Source organism: Cricetulus griseus, chromosome 2 (genome assembly GCF_003668045.3).
Source record: "Cricetulus griseus strain 17A/GY chromosome 2, alternate assembly CriGri-PICRH-1.0, whole genome shotgun sequence".
Taxonomy (NCBI): Eukaryota; Metazoa; Chordata; class Mammalia; order Rodentia; family Cricetidae; genus Cricetulus; species Cricetulus griseus.
The window spans coordinates 444,475,633-444,492,347 of record NC_048595.1 but is presented as its reverse complement, the minus strand read 5'-3'; the positions used below and the strand labels follow the sequence as shown (position 1 = coordinate 444,492,347).

General features: G+C 48.9%; 1 protein-coding gene across 1 annotated transcript; it reads right to left on the bottom strand.

Moving 5' to 3' along the window:
- Window positions 1-312: 312 nt before the first annotated feature.
- On the bottom strand, window positions 313-9,405 carry LOC100752599 (aquaporin-12). The gene is made up of 3 exons (XM_027396095.2): window positions 8,799-9,405; window positions 7,133-7,249; window positions 313-461 (listed from the first exon to the last, which is right to left on the bottom strand). Exons 1-3 carry the CDS (start codon window positions 9,403-9,405, stop codon window positions 313-315), a joined length of 873 nt encoding a protein of 290 aa, XP_027251896.1.
- Between the last annotated feature and the right edge of the window lie 7,310 nt (window positions 9,406-16,715).

Below are 16,715 nucleotides of genomic sequence, written 5' to 3'. Positions count from 1 at the left end.
ACCAGGTGGCCAGGCCCAGGTTAGCTTACCCTGGGCTTTTTGCCAGTCTTTGTAGCATTACTTTTTATTATCATTGTGTAAACATGAATCAGGAAAGAAAGGTAAAAAGGACTCACACTCACCTGTCCTTCCAGAAGCTTCTGTCAGGCCAGGGATATGGGTGGGTCTTAGCAACTGTTTATTGATAAATGATTTCCATGGAGGGGAACCCAGAAGTTTCAAGAGGTGACTGAAGCCTCTGTGAGCAAGACAGCTCAGCTGGACCCCGGTGGCTACAGCCCTGGTATATAAAAGCTACAAACTTCTGCCACTTTACTCCTTTGTGGACATCTGGGTATCCACAGCACCCCGGGACAGCTTCCCTCTGGGAGTTCGGTATTTTGTTTTCTGCCGGTAGAACAGATTTCTCTGGAAAAGGCGGGGAAGGTGACCCTGATGCAGTAGGACAGCCAGGATCATCCCTGCAAGAGATGGGGTTAGATTGTAGACCAGTCAGGACATGAGAGCCCAGGCCCTCCCTGCAAGGTCCTACCTGGGCTCTGGCCTGGCTCTTTTCTGGCCACATCCTTTCTCTGGGTCCTGCCTCTTAATGCCCAGAACAAGCTGCCTAAATAGCTCACAGAGCCCTCACGGGAGGTTAGGAATGCTTTTAGATGATGCTCTGGGGACCCAGGACTCAGGATGCCCACACACGTCTCACACCATTTTTCGGGCTGCCTCTAAGGCGTGGTAGGCAGGGCTGCTTTTAGTGAGCAGAAGTTGGGGACGTGGGTGTGCTAGATAGCTATATCCCAACTTGACACAAGCTAAAGTCAGTTAGAGAAGGAAGCCTCAGTTAAGAAAATGCCTCCACCTGATGGTGGTGGCATACCTTTAATCCCAGTACTCGGGAGGCAGAGGCAGATGGATCTCTGTGAGTTTGAGGCCAGCCTGGTCAAGTTCCAGGACAGCCAAGGCTACACAGAGAAACCTGTCTCAAAAAAAAAAAAAAAAAAAAAAGAAAAGAAAAGAAAAAGAAAGAAAAAAGGCCTCTGTAAGAGTGGGCTGTAGGCAAACCTATAGGCCATTTTCTTAATTATTATTAATTAATGGGCGAGGGCCCAGCCAAAATTGTGGGTGGCGGTCCTGGATTTTATAAGAGAGCAGGCTGAGCAAGCCAAAGCGAACAAACCAGTAAGCAGCAGCCCTCCATGACCTCTGCAATAGCTCCCGCCTCCAGGTCCCTGTCCTGTGTGAGTTCCCGTCCTGAGTCCTGACTTCCTTTGATGATGAACAGTGATGTGGAAGTGTAGGCCAAATAAACCCTTTCCCTCAGCCCTTTCCTCCCCAGCTTGCTTTGGTCATGGTGTTTCATCACAGCAATAGTAACCCCAACACAGGGAAAGAGCAGGGTTAGACCTCGGTTAGGAAGGACTAGGGACGGAGAGCTGGCTCAGTCGCCATGCTTTCTCTGATATTCTCAGTCTTCACTTCTTCCAGGTCCTCAGAGGGATCAGCTGGCCAGGGAAGGAGGAGAGATCCCACTCTGCAGTTTCCACTCTGCCCCTCCCCCATCTACTCCTCCAAAAAGGGCAGGCCTCCCATGGATATCAGCAAAACATGACATAGAAAATTGCAGTAAGACAAAACTCCTCCCCTTGTATTAAGGCTGGACAAGGCCACACAGGAGTAGGGTCTCAAAAGCTGGCAAGAGTCAAAGACAGTCTCTGTTCTTACTGTTAGGAGTCCCATAAGAGGACCAAGTTACACAACTGTAACGTATGCAGAGGGCCTAGGCCAGTCCCATGCAGACTCCCTGGTTGTCACTTCAGTCTCTGTAAGCCCCTATGATTCTGGTTTTTTTTTTTTTTTTTTTTTTTTTTTTTTTTTTTTTTTTTGTGTGTGTGTGTGTGTGTGTGTGTGTGTGTGTGTGATGTATTTGACCCCTCTGGCTCCTACAATCCTTCCTCCCTCTCTTCAGCAGGATTCCCTGAGCTCCACCTAATGTTTAACTGACCAGTTCTTTTTGGGGGGGGGTGGTGTGTTTTGTTGTTCCTTTGTTCATTTGTTTGTTTGTTTTTCTGAGACATGGTTTCCCTGTGTAGCACTGGCTATCCTGGAACTTGCTCTGTAGACCAGATTAACTTTGAACTCAGAGTTCTACCTGCCTTTGTCTTCCCAATGCTGGGATTAAAAGCAACTACCTAGTTCTTAGTTCTTAATTATGACTGTCTCTGTTTCTCTGTCTCTGCATGTGCGTGCGTGCGTGCGTGCGTGCGTGCGTGTGTTTCTATGTCATAGCCACATGTAGATTCTGGTGACTTGATCTCAGTTCCTTGTGTGTTTGGCAAAAGCATTTTATAGCACAGAGCCATCTCTCCAGCTCCTCAATGTTGAATTCTAACTAACCTTTGTAAACTTTTGTTTTTGTGTTGACAACTTCTAGATGAAGATGGTGACTAGAGCCAGGCATGCTGATACATGTCTGCCGTTCTGTCACACCAGGAAGGAGAACCACAAGTCTGAGGCCGGTGATACACACGTGTGTATTCCAGCAAGGTGTTCCCAGAGCAGTGACAGAGGCAGCCAAGGCAGGACCCCCAACATCACAAGAGATGAGCATGAAGGCAGCATACCCAAAGTTATGCCAAAAACTGAAATATTAGGGTTGAAGAGATGGCTTGGCCCATAGAGTGCTTGTCTTATAAGTATGAGTGTAGGGAGACACTGTAGCCCCACCTCCTAGGAGCCGGCTACAGATATGCTTGACTATGCCTGTGAGGAGTGCCCTCTTTCTGGGCTCCCTAGCTTGCTGCCTCAGGGCACTCTCTCTGGCTTGTGTTTGGCTGGTGTTAATCTGAATAAAGACATCCTAACCCTTATACCTGGTGCCCAATGTGGGGCTTGCATTCTGGTCATCTTGCCATCCAGAGAATATCCTTGTGGAATTCTGATGCAGAGGGAAGACACTATATTAGAATGGATATTTCTGCCACATAAACAGAATAAAAAGTTAAAGATGTATATAGAAAAGATTTCTGATTTGATTTTAAAGGGCAAATTAAGACTTCGTCAGCTGACTGGGAAAGATCCAGCAGAAATTATAGTACCTTTAACTAATGAAGAAATTTCCTCCTTATGGAAGGATAATGAATATTGGCAAATAGCTCTTACTGACTTTTTGGGAACAATTAGCAACAACTATCCCAAAACCGACAGAATTAAATTCATAAAAAAAGACAGTCTGGATTCTTCCACGTATTGTAAGACAAACTCCCATTTCTGGAGTTCTTACCTTCTACACTGATGCTAACAAATCAGGTAAGGCTGATTATAAAGCAAGTGAGGTAAGTAAAGTAGTTCAAAGTCTGTACACATCTGTACAGAAGGCAGAATTTTATGCAATTCTCATGGTGCTTACGGATTTCACAGAGCCTCTTAGCATAGTTACTGATTCCCAATAGGCAGAGAGAGTCGTCTTACACATAGAAACCGCAGAATTCGTCCCTGATAATACTGAACTAACCTAACTAACAACGGTTCTTACAATTACAGGAAACAATCAGAAACAGAAGTAATCCTATATATATTACACATATCAGATCCCATAAGGGTCTGCCAGGCCCACTAGCACAAGGCAATGACGAGATTGATCATTTATTAATTGGCACTGTGCTAGAAGCCTCAGAATTTCACAAAAACATCATGTAAATAGCAAAGGTTTAAAGAAGGACTTCTCCATCACTTGGCAACAAGCCAAGGAGATAGTGAGAAACTGTCCTACTTGATCCTTTTATAATCAAATTCCATTGCCAGCAGGTTGTAATCCTAAAGGCATTCAGAGGAATGAGATCTGGCAGACGGATGTCTTTCACTTTGCAGAATTTGGAAATTTGAAATATGTGCATCATACTATAGACACATTCTCAGGTTTCCAATGGGCTACTGCTCTCAACTCTGAAAAGGCTGATTCTGTTATTACACACCTGCTAGAGGTGATGGCAGTTATGGGTATACCTGCACAGATAAAAACTCACAATGCTCCAGCATATGTCTCCACAAAAATGGAACAGTTCTTCAAATATTATAACATAAAGCATGTCACAGGTATACCACACAATCCTACAGGACAAGCAGTTGTTGAAAGATCTAATAGAACGCTTAAGGAGATGCTCCATAGACAGGCTGGTAAGTCAAAACCCCCCAAACACAGGTTGCATAATGCTCTATTGACACTAAACTTTCTTAATGCCAATGACAAAGGACAAACAGCTGTGGAAAGACACTGGACTATGGAAAAAATGTTGAACTAAATCAACCAGTGTACTTCAAAGATGTACTGACCTCAGTATGGAAACCTGGACATGTGTTACGTTGGGATAGGGGTTTTGCATTTGTTTCCACAGGAGAAGAAAAACTTTGGATACCATCAAAATTGATCAAGATTTGAGTTGAAAAAGACAACCCTCTCAACAAGGACAACTGACAGGTGTTTACTGAGGTATATCTCGTAAACTAAATGAAAGCCTCCCAAAAGAAAGGGAAGTGCTTTGTTCTTATCTTCACAGAAAAACTCATCTCCAGAAGTCAAAGGCCACTGCATGGGTAGATACTTAAAGAAACGAAGGTAGCTATAACCATCAAACAAAAGGAACGTACCATACGGTAAACTTTACAGCTGTCTCTCAAATAACTCTATTTCTCTTCATTTCCTAGTCCCTATTCAAGTAAATCAATGCTGGATTTAGGGTTGGATTTGGCTTTCCTCCCCTAAAATCCAAGCATGTTGTTTAACTGAATTTTCGAGTTTCTGTGTTATATCAAGAAGCCAATTGGTGTAATACAGAATAAATGAAGAATTTGAGGACTATCTTTTGTCTTTTCTTGGCTCTTTCTTTCAAGGCCTACACCCTCTCATAATTGTCGTTTTCCCATGGTTGCCTTTCCCAGCATACATACATATGCAAGCAAACATTTCTCTGCTGACTCTTATATTTGAGTCCCATACAGCCAATGAAGACCCGCCTGACAACAATCCCTGGATGCTCCGGAAAAGGAATTGGTCCATACCTCCTGGACTGCACTGGATTCAACTCACTCCGTTTCAACTGACACTCCGACCAGAACTTCGAGTACTGACTTCAATCAAGTTGAGAATTTCAACCTAGATCTTCAGTCAAGCAAATTCCATCTAACATGGACTGGAGATAACCCATTAGAGACTGTCACTATACTAACATTCCCCCCCACACACAGAACCCCTCAAGGCTAATCCCGTTTTAGCAGGAAGTAACTTAGAAGATGCTACGCCCCATTCCCATTTGTCTATTAGGGTTGTGTAAGCTAGTTATGAATAACTTTCTTATTGTTTAGAGATGGGATTGGAAGGAGGTGTTCAAGTTGGACACCCTTTTCACATGACTTGAGGGCTTAGCTGGAATAGACTTAGTTAGGATGTGCCATAGCAGATTATTGTATCTTCTTGTATTTCACCTTTATGATTGTTAATTTTGGATCTTTTACACTATTAAGTTTTAATCCTCTTTTAGACTAAAAGGGGAATTGTAGGGAGACACTGTAGCCCCGCGTCCTAGGAGCTGGCTACAGATGCTTGACTATACCTGTTAGGGTGTGGTCAGGGGAGGTTCAGGATGATGCGTGGGGAATTCTTAAGGGGGTGACAGACGTGGGAGCGCCTCTTCCTGGGCTCCCTAGCCTGCTGCCTCAGGGCACTCTCTCTCTGGCTTGTGTTTGGCTGGTGTTTATCTGAATAAAGACATCCTAACCCTTATATATGAGGGTCTAAGTTTGGTCTCCAGCATCTATGTATAAAAAGCTAGGCAAGCCAGGTATAGTGGCACACACCTTTAATCCCAACACTCGGGAGATAGAGGCAGATAGACCTCTATGAGTTTGAGGCCAGCCTGATCTACATAAAGAGTTCTAGGACAGCCAGGGCTATGTGTAGAGACCCTGCCTCCAAGCTCAACCTCCCCCAAAACAAGATACAGTGGAATGTACTTATAATCCCAGCACTGGGTAGGAAGAGACAATAAGATCCCTGGGGCTTGCTGGCCAGCCAGTCTAGGCTAATCAGAGAGTTTTCAGAAAACAAATCAAAACCAATAGCAAGGGAATGACATCCAAGGTTGACCTCTGGCTTCCGTGTGCATATGTGTACTCACATATATGAACACATGTACACACATACACATACACCTACACACAAGTATATTAAAGCTGACAAATTATAGAAGAGCCCTGCAGTGTGTATTTGGGGACAAGGGGATGCATTGGAAGCTGCCCACAGAAGAGTGGCCCATGCGGGTAGGACACATGGGGCAGAGAGAGGGGTCTCATCTTTTCTATCATGTTCCAATAACCCAGGTTACAATGATGAGACCATGTCTCAGCCATCATCCCAAGCTTGTGTTCGTGGGGAGAGCTGGGGCTTCTGTTTCTGTTCCCCTTGGGTTTAGGCTCCGCCCTGAGTCCTGCCAAGTGTGGACCTGGAAGGACAGGAGCATTTCCAAGTAGATCTCAGTCATCTGCTAAAACCGTGGGCAGTGTGGGGAAACCTAGTGCCAGAGAGGAATTTGCCAGTACCAGAATTTCCCAGATCCTGTAGCTAGGGACATCTGGCGCCCTTCTCTGGGTTACCCTAGCCCAGGGCAGACCACCCAGGGCTGCAACCCTGAAGGGAACAGGGTTATCCAAGCATGACCTCTGTGTCCCATAGGCCCTGTGTTGGCGACACCCAGAAAGACAGCTGTAACTGGGTATGTGAAGATGCCCTGAGAAGAAAGGAACCCAGGCACAAGCGGACTTGTGCAGCCTGTCCCTGCTGCCCACACAAGAGCCCTCAGAGGGTCGGTCCAATTCTCCATACCCCACACTCCACCTAATACCATGCCCTCTCCTCTGTGACAATCCAAACCAAGACATTCCCCCCTTAGTCACTTTCTCCAACTGTCCACCCTGCAGAGACTACGAGAACGGATCTGAAATCCTTGTGGCCCCAACCCCCAAGATCCCAGGGAGCCAGCAAGGGTGGCAGCATTTTGAATCTGTAGCTAGTAATGCCCTGTGTGTCTGTGTCTGTGTCTGCCCATGGACACTAACTACCTGGGCCAGCCTTGCCCCCACTGCTTACCTGCCACAGGACCCAGGCAATACACGTGGGTGTACTCCAGCAGCGTGTTTCCAGAGCAGTGGAATGTGACAGAGGCAGCCAGGGCAGGATTGAAGAAGGCAGATGTGTAGGGCCCAGCTGTGGACAGAAGCACAGAATTCTTATGGGCTGGCTGTGACCCAAGCTGCCATCTCTGAGACCACACTGCTAGACATGGAACTGGGCTCTTGGCACTAGGGGATTGGGGACAACTGCCCTCCCTGTTGCATGCTGGTGAGCACAAAGGATCAAGGCTGGTGCGGCCAAGGCCAGAGGTCACAGGAGAGCAGCTGCGACCAGGGATGTCTGACACACTCCCCCATCCCTCACCCTGAGACTCCTGCATCAGGAGTCCTCTGATCCAACACCCCTCCCTACCTTCTGGGAGGTGGACCAGAGAGACATGGGGAGAGAGAGAGCATGGGATATGGGGAGGGAAAGAGAAAAGTTGGGGGCAGGGGTGGGAAACAGACACACCAAGACAGGGCCAGAGTCAGAGAGGGGATTAAAACAAAAACACAAAAATTAAATAAGGATGGGGGGAAGGGGACAAGACTGAGACAGGGAAGGTGAGATTAAAAACAGTGATAGTGACAGAGATGTCACTTTCAGGCCTTGGGAGAACTACAGAGAAGTTATCACCTGCTGAGTAGCCGCAGAGAGAAGCGGGGTGAGGGGAGCAATTGAGGCAGCTACAACATTTCAGACCATGCCAGGAAGCTGGACAATGGCAGAGGGCAGGCAGAGCAGAGCCAAGCCTGGGCCTTAGGCAAAGCAAGTGCTGTGTGGGCCTAGACCTGGGTGCAGGACACGGGTGCTCTCCTGTGGGAGGTGGGAACCCTCCCACAGCGCAGGGCACAGCCCTATTCATTCTGCTGTAGGCCACCACCCTCCCACATTCTCTACACTTCTGGCCTCAGTTTATCCCATCTGATCAGGGTGCTGGAGGTCCTTCCTGTGGTCTTGCTAGCTTGGGTCACCAAGTCTTGGGCTGGCTTGGCTCGGCATTTGGCTTGTGCTGTTTCTGCTTCCTGGGCTCTTGGTCTCCTGGAAGGAGCCTTTGGAAACCTCAGCTCTGGTGCTGGAGAGATGGCTCAGTGGTTAAGAACACTGCCTGCTCTTCCAGAGGTCCTGTGTTCAATTCCCAGCAACCACATGGTGGCTCACAGCCATCTGTAGTGAGATCTGGCGCCCTCTTCTGGCCAAGCATCCACAGAGCCCACAGCTCTCAGGAGCATCTGGTCAGTAGCCTGCAGTGCTGCCTGTCCTGGGAATCCCATCTAGGCATGCCTCCCTCCAGGTGGATCCCAGGGCTGATCATGGGATGCATCACCCCTTTTGGGGTGTTTGGGGGCTCAGGGGCATTCAAAGCACAGCTGGAACCAAGCCTTAAACTGCCTAGATGCTCCAGCTGCCCCAGATGTAATCAACACTGCATCTAGGAATTGCAGAAAGATATACGGTACAGGACTCCCCTGGACACAAACCCAGGTCTAGCCTTCCAGTCCCTACACACCTGTCAGGGGCCCAAGAAGTGACTACAAGGACTTGTGGGCCCCTTGGCCAGCAGACCCGCCCCCCCCCCGTAGGCTACCAATGAAGGTGTCAAGGTCCTGACAGATCCAGCAGAAAGGGGAGCAGGGCTCACCTGTGTAGGCCATGACAGTGACCAGCAGGGCCAGGGCAGGCACCCTGTAGACACGAAGGCTGTGCTGCAGGCGGAGGAGGCTCAGATGGAAAAAGAAGGTGCAGGCCCCCTCCACCAGTGCGCCCTGCAACACGGACGTGTGCAGGGTTGAGCTGCAGTGCACAGACATGAGGCTCTGCAGCATATGTAGTTCACTGAGCTCCCAGGTCCAGCAGCGCTGGGTCAGGGCACAGGCAGCCTGTGCGCCCAGCACCTGGGCCACCACTTTCAGCAGAGTGCTGGGCAGCGATGCCTCCGCCATGAGGAACTCCTGTAAGGCCACAGTGGGGTTGGCGGAGGCCCCATCAAAGGTGACCCCATGCACCACGAAGAGCAGGAAGACCAGTGTGAGCAACAGGTCGGGCCCGAAACCCCCGGCCCAGGGGCCAAGTTCCACCAACACTCGCAGCTCTAGGCAGCAGGCTGCCAGCTGGGCTGCGCCCAATGCCTCCCGGGAAAAACTGACATAGGTACCCGCTGGGAGCAGGGCTTTAGATGCCCTCCTCGCCACCTCACAGAGGGTGCAGGTGGCAAAAAAGAAAGAGAGGGAGACATTCAGACTGGCCATCACTCTGGGATCGGCAAGAAGCCTGCTGAGCAAGGACCTGGTGACGTGTGGGAGACCGGTTGGCCCCACAGCCCAAGGACAGAGGAGCTGTGGGAACACCACACCTGTGACCCTCACAACTGACACCACTGCTCACAATGCCAGGTGCTGCAAGGAACACCCACAAAGGACCGGCCCCTCTTAGAGTCCTCCCTGGACTGAGTCACCTGCTCCCACTTCTCTCTCTCACCAGCAGGGGGCACTGGAGACAGGTCACTCTCTTCAAAGGCACCATGAGCACTGTAACTGACACCGGGGCCTGGCACCAGGACCACAATACCTCTTCCCAACGTCTGCCCTGCCCTCATATGGTCCCTCATCTTCCTGCAATTGTACTGTGTCCCCTCCTGGGAAGGACCACCAGAGATGTGAGCACACTGGCAGGCGATGGTCGGGTCGAATGACCATCATACCAGCTGCAAACCAATGGCTCATCACAAATCAGGGAAATGGGGCACCATTGCTGCTGTGCCAACCTGCCCTCCACCCCGGGTCTGACTAATGTGCTCTCGGACAGACTCCATATGTGACCGGGGTGCTGGTGGCCCTGAATGGAAGCATTATTTTGCTACTCTATCAGCTGCGTTTGTACAATTACCTTGACTCCTGGATTCCTATTTCTCAGGCAGTCCCGATCGTCAGCTCTGGATGATGCACAGCCTGTCACCTCAGGACTTCCATCAGTTCTGCCGTCTCGCTGTCTTCACACGCTAGTTGCAGCTCCTTTTGCACCAGAGCCAATTAGACACTCAACAACCACTGTCACCAGCAACATGGAAATGACGGAGTTTCTTACCAGTAGACAATCAGGATCCAGCTCGTAAGGCCAGATGCTCCGGGTCAGTGGGCTACGGGAGCCTGGTGTTCTGAACATACAGCAGAACCAGACACTGGGAAGGTCACCGCAAGGGAGTCAGCAAAAAGAGGGGGGATGAAACCTGTGGACACCGTAACCACAAATCCTTGCTCCTTTAAGATAGTTCAAGGGGGAAGGTTCTTCAGGCCCTCCAAGCAGCACCGCCATCAGGGCAGAACTTTACAACCCAAGCTATTTCCTTGGGAAACGCTCCAGACTCTGGTGTCATCATCATTTGAGCACCAACAGGGAGGGGGTCAAGGGACGTGTCAGTTAGCAGACCCACCCCCACCAGCTGCAAAATCTCCAAGTTCAGAATGCACAGGCCCAGGCGTTCCCTTTGCCTCCAATGTGAGCGATTTACTTGGAGTAGCATAGCAGCAGCATCAGTATCACTCAGACACCCACTGTCTCAGCTGCCTCCATTCCTGCTGCATAGTCAGTGCGAACGCTGCTCAACTCTCCTCCATGCCAAGCTTCCGGGGGATTCACCAATGGGTACTTCGGGGAACCAGAACCATCTCCCAGCCTGCCACTGGCTATCAAAAATGCTCCAGTTGATGAGGAGCTCACCTTGACCTCCATAGATCAGGTGGGGAAAGGACATATTCTGAGACATGGGGTGGAGAAGAGAACAGACCTGAGACCTATCCCCAAGTTAGTCAGAGGACCCAGTGGGACATGCGTATCTGTCCCCACTGTAAAGACAGCAAAGAGAAGGACTCTGGAGATCTGAGCATAAAAACAAACTGCATATTTGTCACATTGGGGTGTGGCAAAGAATATGGCAAGACCTCCTACCTCTGGGCCTGTGGAGCTGGCTTGTAGAGAAAAGACATTGCCATTGGCCATGCTAGAGGAACAGCAAGTTGCAACTGAAGTTCCAGGTGTCAGTCCACCAGAAAGGAATCCTCTGATGGATCCATCTGGTTTAGGCAAGGCCACGGGACTGCAGACCCTAGAAGGTCTTTTGCTTCTGCTGTGCCTTACATGTTTGCTGTGGCTCCCTTTCTCTGGTATCTGCCATGGTGTGAGTGGATGTGGGGAGATCTCCACTGCATGTCACATGTGTTCATCTCTTGGAGACATCCTGTTCTACTGGGCAGTTTTTTTTTTTTTTTTTTTGGTTTTTTGAGACAGGGTTTCCCTGTGGCTTTGGAGGCTGTCCTGGAACTAGCTCTTGTAGACCAGGCTGATCTTGAACTCAGAGATCCGCCTGCCTCTGCCTCCCAAGTGCTGGGATTAAAGGTGTCCGCCACCACTGCCCGGCTCTACTGGGCATTTTTACCTGTGGATTGTCAAGAAGATGATCCCTCTCTAGGCTATATGGTCTAGTTTGATGAGCTTATACAGAGCTTTGATGAATAAAAATAAATACAAGGATATGTTTCACAGCCAGGGTCTGTGAATTTCACTTAAGGAGCTGCATAGATTGTAGCTCAAGTTAAATGATTAAGACACAATTGAGTCCCAGTGGCCCAGATAGTTTAAATTCTTTTAACCTTAGTGTCAGTTGTGTTCACAGATCTCAGAGTGCGGCACAGCTCAAACAAAGCTTTGGAAATAACAAAGTTAGATCAAGATGTTTTTATTAGATAACTTAGAGGTAAAGGACCCAAAAGACAATCTAAAGTTTTAAAAAGGCACACAGTTGAGTGAGGAACTCTTTAAGGTCAGGGAACAGGAACAAAGCAGCCCAATTATTACTGGCTGACATACTCTCCAGTTTGGTTTGGTTGATGACCAAAGGTTATGATTAATTTCTTATACCCATTTCTTCCCTCAATCTCCTGAAATGTGTGTGTGTGTGTGTGTGTGTGTGTGTGTGTGTGTGTGTGTGTGTGTGTGTGAATGTATACATACCCTAAAGATTTAAGGTAGAGCTGACTGATTCTTTTTCATTTTTAAAAGCTTAGGTTTGTGATTCCTTTAAGATTACCTTTCAAGATGAGTAATGAAATAATTGGCCCTTTCTTTATCATGCATCCTGCCAGTGAAAGACCTGACAAGAACACCTTGCTTGCCCACATGGTTAATCTATAACAAGTTGCTTGGGTATGAATGTATGTGGGTTCATTCATTTTTCACCTGTAATACACAAATGTTTAATCATGTAAGGGAGATGAAAAACCTGTTTTTACCTGTAATCATTCACTTGAGAAATGGGATGCAACCATTTTGACTCTTGTACTGCCTGGAAGATTCTGTTGGGGAATAAAAGCTGTGAAAAACATGAGAGGACAGACAGAATAAAGAGGGGGAATAAAGAAGGAAACCATCAGGAGAGTTTGCGGGTGCCTTTTCCCTACTCCCCTCAGATAGAAAAGTCTAGCCTCGATGACTCAGTGGATTCCTATCAAAGCCCTGTGCTGCTGGAGACAGCCCCAACCACAACAGCTGTAAGATATGTCTGTGTGTTTCTGGTCATGCTGTGGGAAGCATTTGGCCCATTCAGATGAGCTGCACACACACACACACACACACACACACACACACACACACACACACACACACGTGAGAAAAAATTTGCCTGCTCTGAGTGCCCTAAGAGCATCATGAAGAATGGGTGGTCATTTGTCAAAGCATGTCAAGGCCCACTGGGTTAAGAAGAGAGGCCCTGCTGTATCCCTGGGTAGAGGAACCTTGCCTCTGGACAATGAGGCAAGTTCTGAAGGCTGCAATAATGCCACCACTTTTAGCTTTTATTACCACCAGTATGGAGGCCATCTGTCCTGAAGGGATTACCCATATTACCAACAGTGGCAGCAATATCATGCCAGTGGGAGATTTGTAGTCCACTAATACCAGTGGCAAGGATTTCTGACATTAAACATCTGGGGTTAGAGATATATGAGCCAGTTATCCATCAACTATCAGGTGCAAGGTAGCATGGATGCAAGAGGCATGCAGAAGAGAGAGCCACGAGGATTAAAGTGCACAGAGGTGGGAAGAACTGGAAAAGGGCGAGAGAGCAGGTGAAACTGTGGCATCCATCTGTGTCACCTCTGCCTCCTTGAAAGTGGAAAATGCTAGTGAAAATTCTGTTGATGTCACCCTTCAGGGAAAACATCTTTTTTAAAAAAAGATTTTATTATTAGGTGCAAGGTAGCATGGATGCAAGAGGCATGCAGAAGAGAGACCAGAAGGATAGTTGTGAGCCACCATGTGGTTGCTGGGAATTGAACTCAGGACCTCTGGAAGAACAGTCAGTGCTCTTAACCTCTGAGCCATCTCTCCAGCCCCAGGGAAAACATCTTAGTGCACCTCTCTCTCTCTCTCTCTCTCTCTCTCTCTCTCTCTCTCTCTCTCTCTCTCTCTCTCTCTCTCTCCCTCCCTCCCTCCCTCCCTCCCTCTCCCTCTGTGAGAGAACTGGTGAGTAGGAACTATTTTGGATTGCATTTCATTCTCCTTCATAGTCCTCCGTGAACCACTCCAATCTGTAGTCCAAACTCTGGCATCTCCCTGGAACAATTGAGGCTCACCACACATATTGGCCTCCTTCACCTGCTGCCAGGCTTGGCCACTGTGCCCCTCCCTTCTCATCCTCCCTCTCTTGTCCCCTCCCTGGTGAAGGTCAGAGGACTCCAAGACTCCTCAGTTCAGACCCTCCAGAGACCAGAGACCTGTCCACACCACATGCTGTCAACACCGTCTGACCACGGAAGAGTGTCTGTCATGTCCTCTTCCAGAGAGCCTGTTCTTTAGGAAGCCCCCTGTTGAATTCTAGAGCCATTTTCTCTTTTAATTTTATGGCTGTCGGTCAATCTGACAGATAATTCCAGGACAACAATCTGTATTCAGGCATGTTGGGTAATGTAGACATGACTCTTAGAAATTGTTATTCTATTTTGAAGGGAGGGTAATTACATCATTTTGTGGTTGCTAATAAGTAACAGGAAGCCCAAGGAGAACTTTGTTTTGTCTTCTAAAATTGTTTTACTGTTTCTCTGCCCCCCACCCTGTCTAAGCAGTTATGAAGGCTCTCAATGGGGCCCTGAAGGATGACTTTATAGTAGTGACTGACGAATATTCATTATATTAACATGGATCGCTTTGTATTTTGAGAGTGGATCTCATATGATCCAGGGTGGCCTTGAACTCACATTGTTGAGGGTGATCTCAACTGCTGCTACCTCCCAAGTGTTGGGCTTGCAGGTGTGCGTCATTAGGTCTGGCGTAGGTATGGATTCTACTAGCAAATGGCTTCCATTTTATTTGATGTCTACATGGTGTGAGTGGTTTGGAGCGTCTCCACTGACCCAGAAGTCCCCAACTATGTCATTCCTCTCACTTGGCTTCATGGCTGTCATAGGGTAACATGGGGTGATGACACACATGGGATGGAGCCCTAGATCTGCAGACAGCAACTCTAAACGCTGCGTGTCTGGAGGGGAGTCCTGGGTGAATTGCGATCCCTCATCCCCTTGTGACCAGTTAGGGATGCAGCAGACCTGACTGCATGGTGCTGCTGGGAGGAGCAAGTGACAGGCTCCCTCCTGACACAAGATGGTATGCGCATGCTTGGTTGTTTGTGGTGAGGGTTTGGGGAGCAATGCATGATAAAGCTTGAAGGGGACTTTGGCAGATTCCATGGCAGGCAAGGGTGACCAGAGGCGGAGGGACAAACATGCCAGGCAGACAGAGCTTAGCTTAATGAGAAGTTTTGCTAGAAAGGGAATGGTGGAGGGGCGCGGCACGGTAAAGAAACAGAAAAAGAGAGATGGCAGAAGAGAAGAGGGAGACAGGAAAAGTCCTGTCTGCCCTAGGAAAACAGTGGGGAAAGAGAGAATCCAGAGAGAGGAACGGAAAAGGAGCGTAAGTGGGCAGAGGTCTTTCTTTTAAATGGGTCCTTTGCACCTGGGCTGACCAGGGTACTGCCTGAGTGCATTCTGCCCGGTGACGAGGCAGGCCAGCATAATGCCTGAATCCCTATACCTGTAGGTAGGATGGGGTCTCTAGGAGGTTCCTAAATTGAACTCACCCCCTGTCAGCCAGCCCTGCACCCAAGATTTACCAATATTCTGACTGTCCTTGCCTGCTCTGTGTCCTTTGGCTCCCAAACCTTTGCCCATACCTGGCTTTGGGTACCCAGCTCTCACCTCTCACCCCTGGCGGAGCTCATTCTAGCCCTTCCACGCTCACCTTTAGCTACGCTTGGCCACGCCCAGTGACAGTTACAACTGCCCGCAGTGGACCGTTTAGAATTCTGCTTCCTCCCGGGCGGTGCTAGAGCTGTGGGCCAGTGACATGAACATGGAGAAACCCTGCTGGCCCTGAGCGCTGTCTGCCCTCTCCACACTGTTGATGGGTAAGGCTATCACGAGACTGGGCTCAGTCAGTCATGCATGAGCTCAAAGAACACTTCCTTCACCCCGAAACGTTATTCAGGGATAGTGACCTCTGAGAGAGGGGACCTGCAGCCTTCTCCTTACTATAGAGGAGGTTCCATTATACAGAGACGATGCCTCGAACTATCCATTTGGTCACCGAGGCTGCTTGACTGGAGATACCATTGGATTAGCATGGATAGTCTATGCTGGGAAGACAGACCTGTCATTTCCTCCAAGTCTCTGTCCACAGACTTGAGTGCCTTGTAGAAGACACTTGGGCAGCCTCCACCTAAACACAGGGACAGCTGCAGTTCCTCCAAACGTTGGGGCAATTCATGGATACCCTGGTGAGCCTCACAATACAGCATGCCCTTTCATCCCCAGCTGCCAGAAAGTTATTTTATTTTCTTCCCCTGAGCCTGACATTTGCTGCCATCTCCACTAAGCTCCAAGGCATCAGAGGAGCCAGACTGTGGATCACCAGCCTGCCTTGGTGTCAATTTCTGTTTCTATTTTACTTGCAGCCAGGACTTCCCGGCTGTCTCTATCCCACAGGCTGAAAACCTGCTCAGGGTCGGTTGTCTCTACTGCCGAGAGAATGGTTTCAGAGCATTGTGTCCTGGAGGTGTTGGTGATGTCCCACCTTTGCAGCCTCAAATATAATATGGTGGTGTTCCAGCAGGAGTGAACTTGGGTTTAAAGGCATCCAGAGCATCACGGACACAAGAAGGACCCATTAGGGAGGCAGGGCAGGCAGGCCCTGATGCTACCAGCGCCCTGCCTCCCCTCCCCCATTAAGAGCAGTATTTTTTTGATCCCCTCCTCTAACTCCTCATTTCTCTATATGTACGGTACAACCCGGAGCATCAGAACTAAACTGGCTGTGGCTTCAGCCTCTAGCCTGCAGTCCTGATCCATCCCAACATGAAGTGCCTGGCCAACCTGCTTGTCACGATCTGAACGTGGCTGCTTGTGAGTCCTCCATGGTCACAACCTGCCCCTGCTTCCCTGCAGACAGTGCTGCCCTGCTCTCTTTCCCGAGAACATAACTGAGGTTATGAAACCCACACCCCTGCTGCCCCCCC

Bases quoted from the DNA above. Each gene is read 5' to 3' on its own strand.
- LOC100752599 (XM_027396095.2), bottom strand. From the start codon at position 9,405: ATGGCCAGTCTGAATGTCTCCCTCTCTTTCTTTTTTGCCACCTGCACC. The intron at 7,250-8,798 runs GTGAGCCCTGCT...TTCTGTCCACAG, and splicing joins CACTGTCATGGCCTACACAG to CTGGGCCCTACACATCTGCC. The intron at 462-7,132 runs GTAAGCAGTGGG...CATCTCTTGCAG, and splicing joins TTGCCTGGGTCCTGTGGCAG to GGATGATCCTGGCTGTCCTA.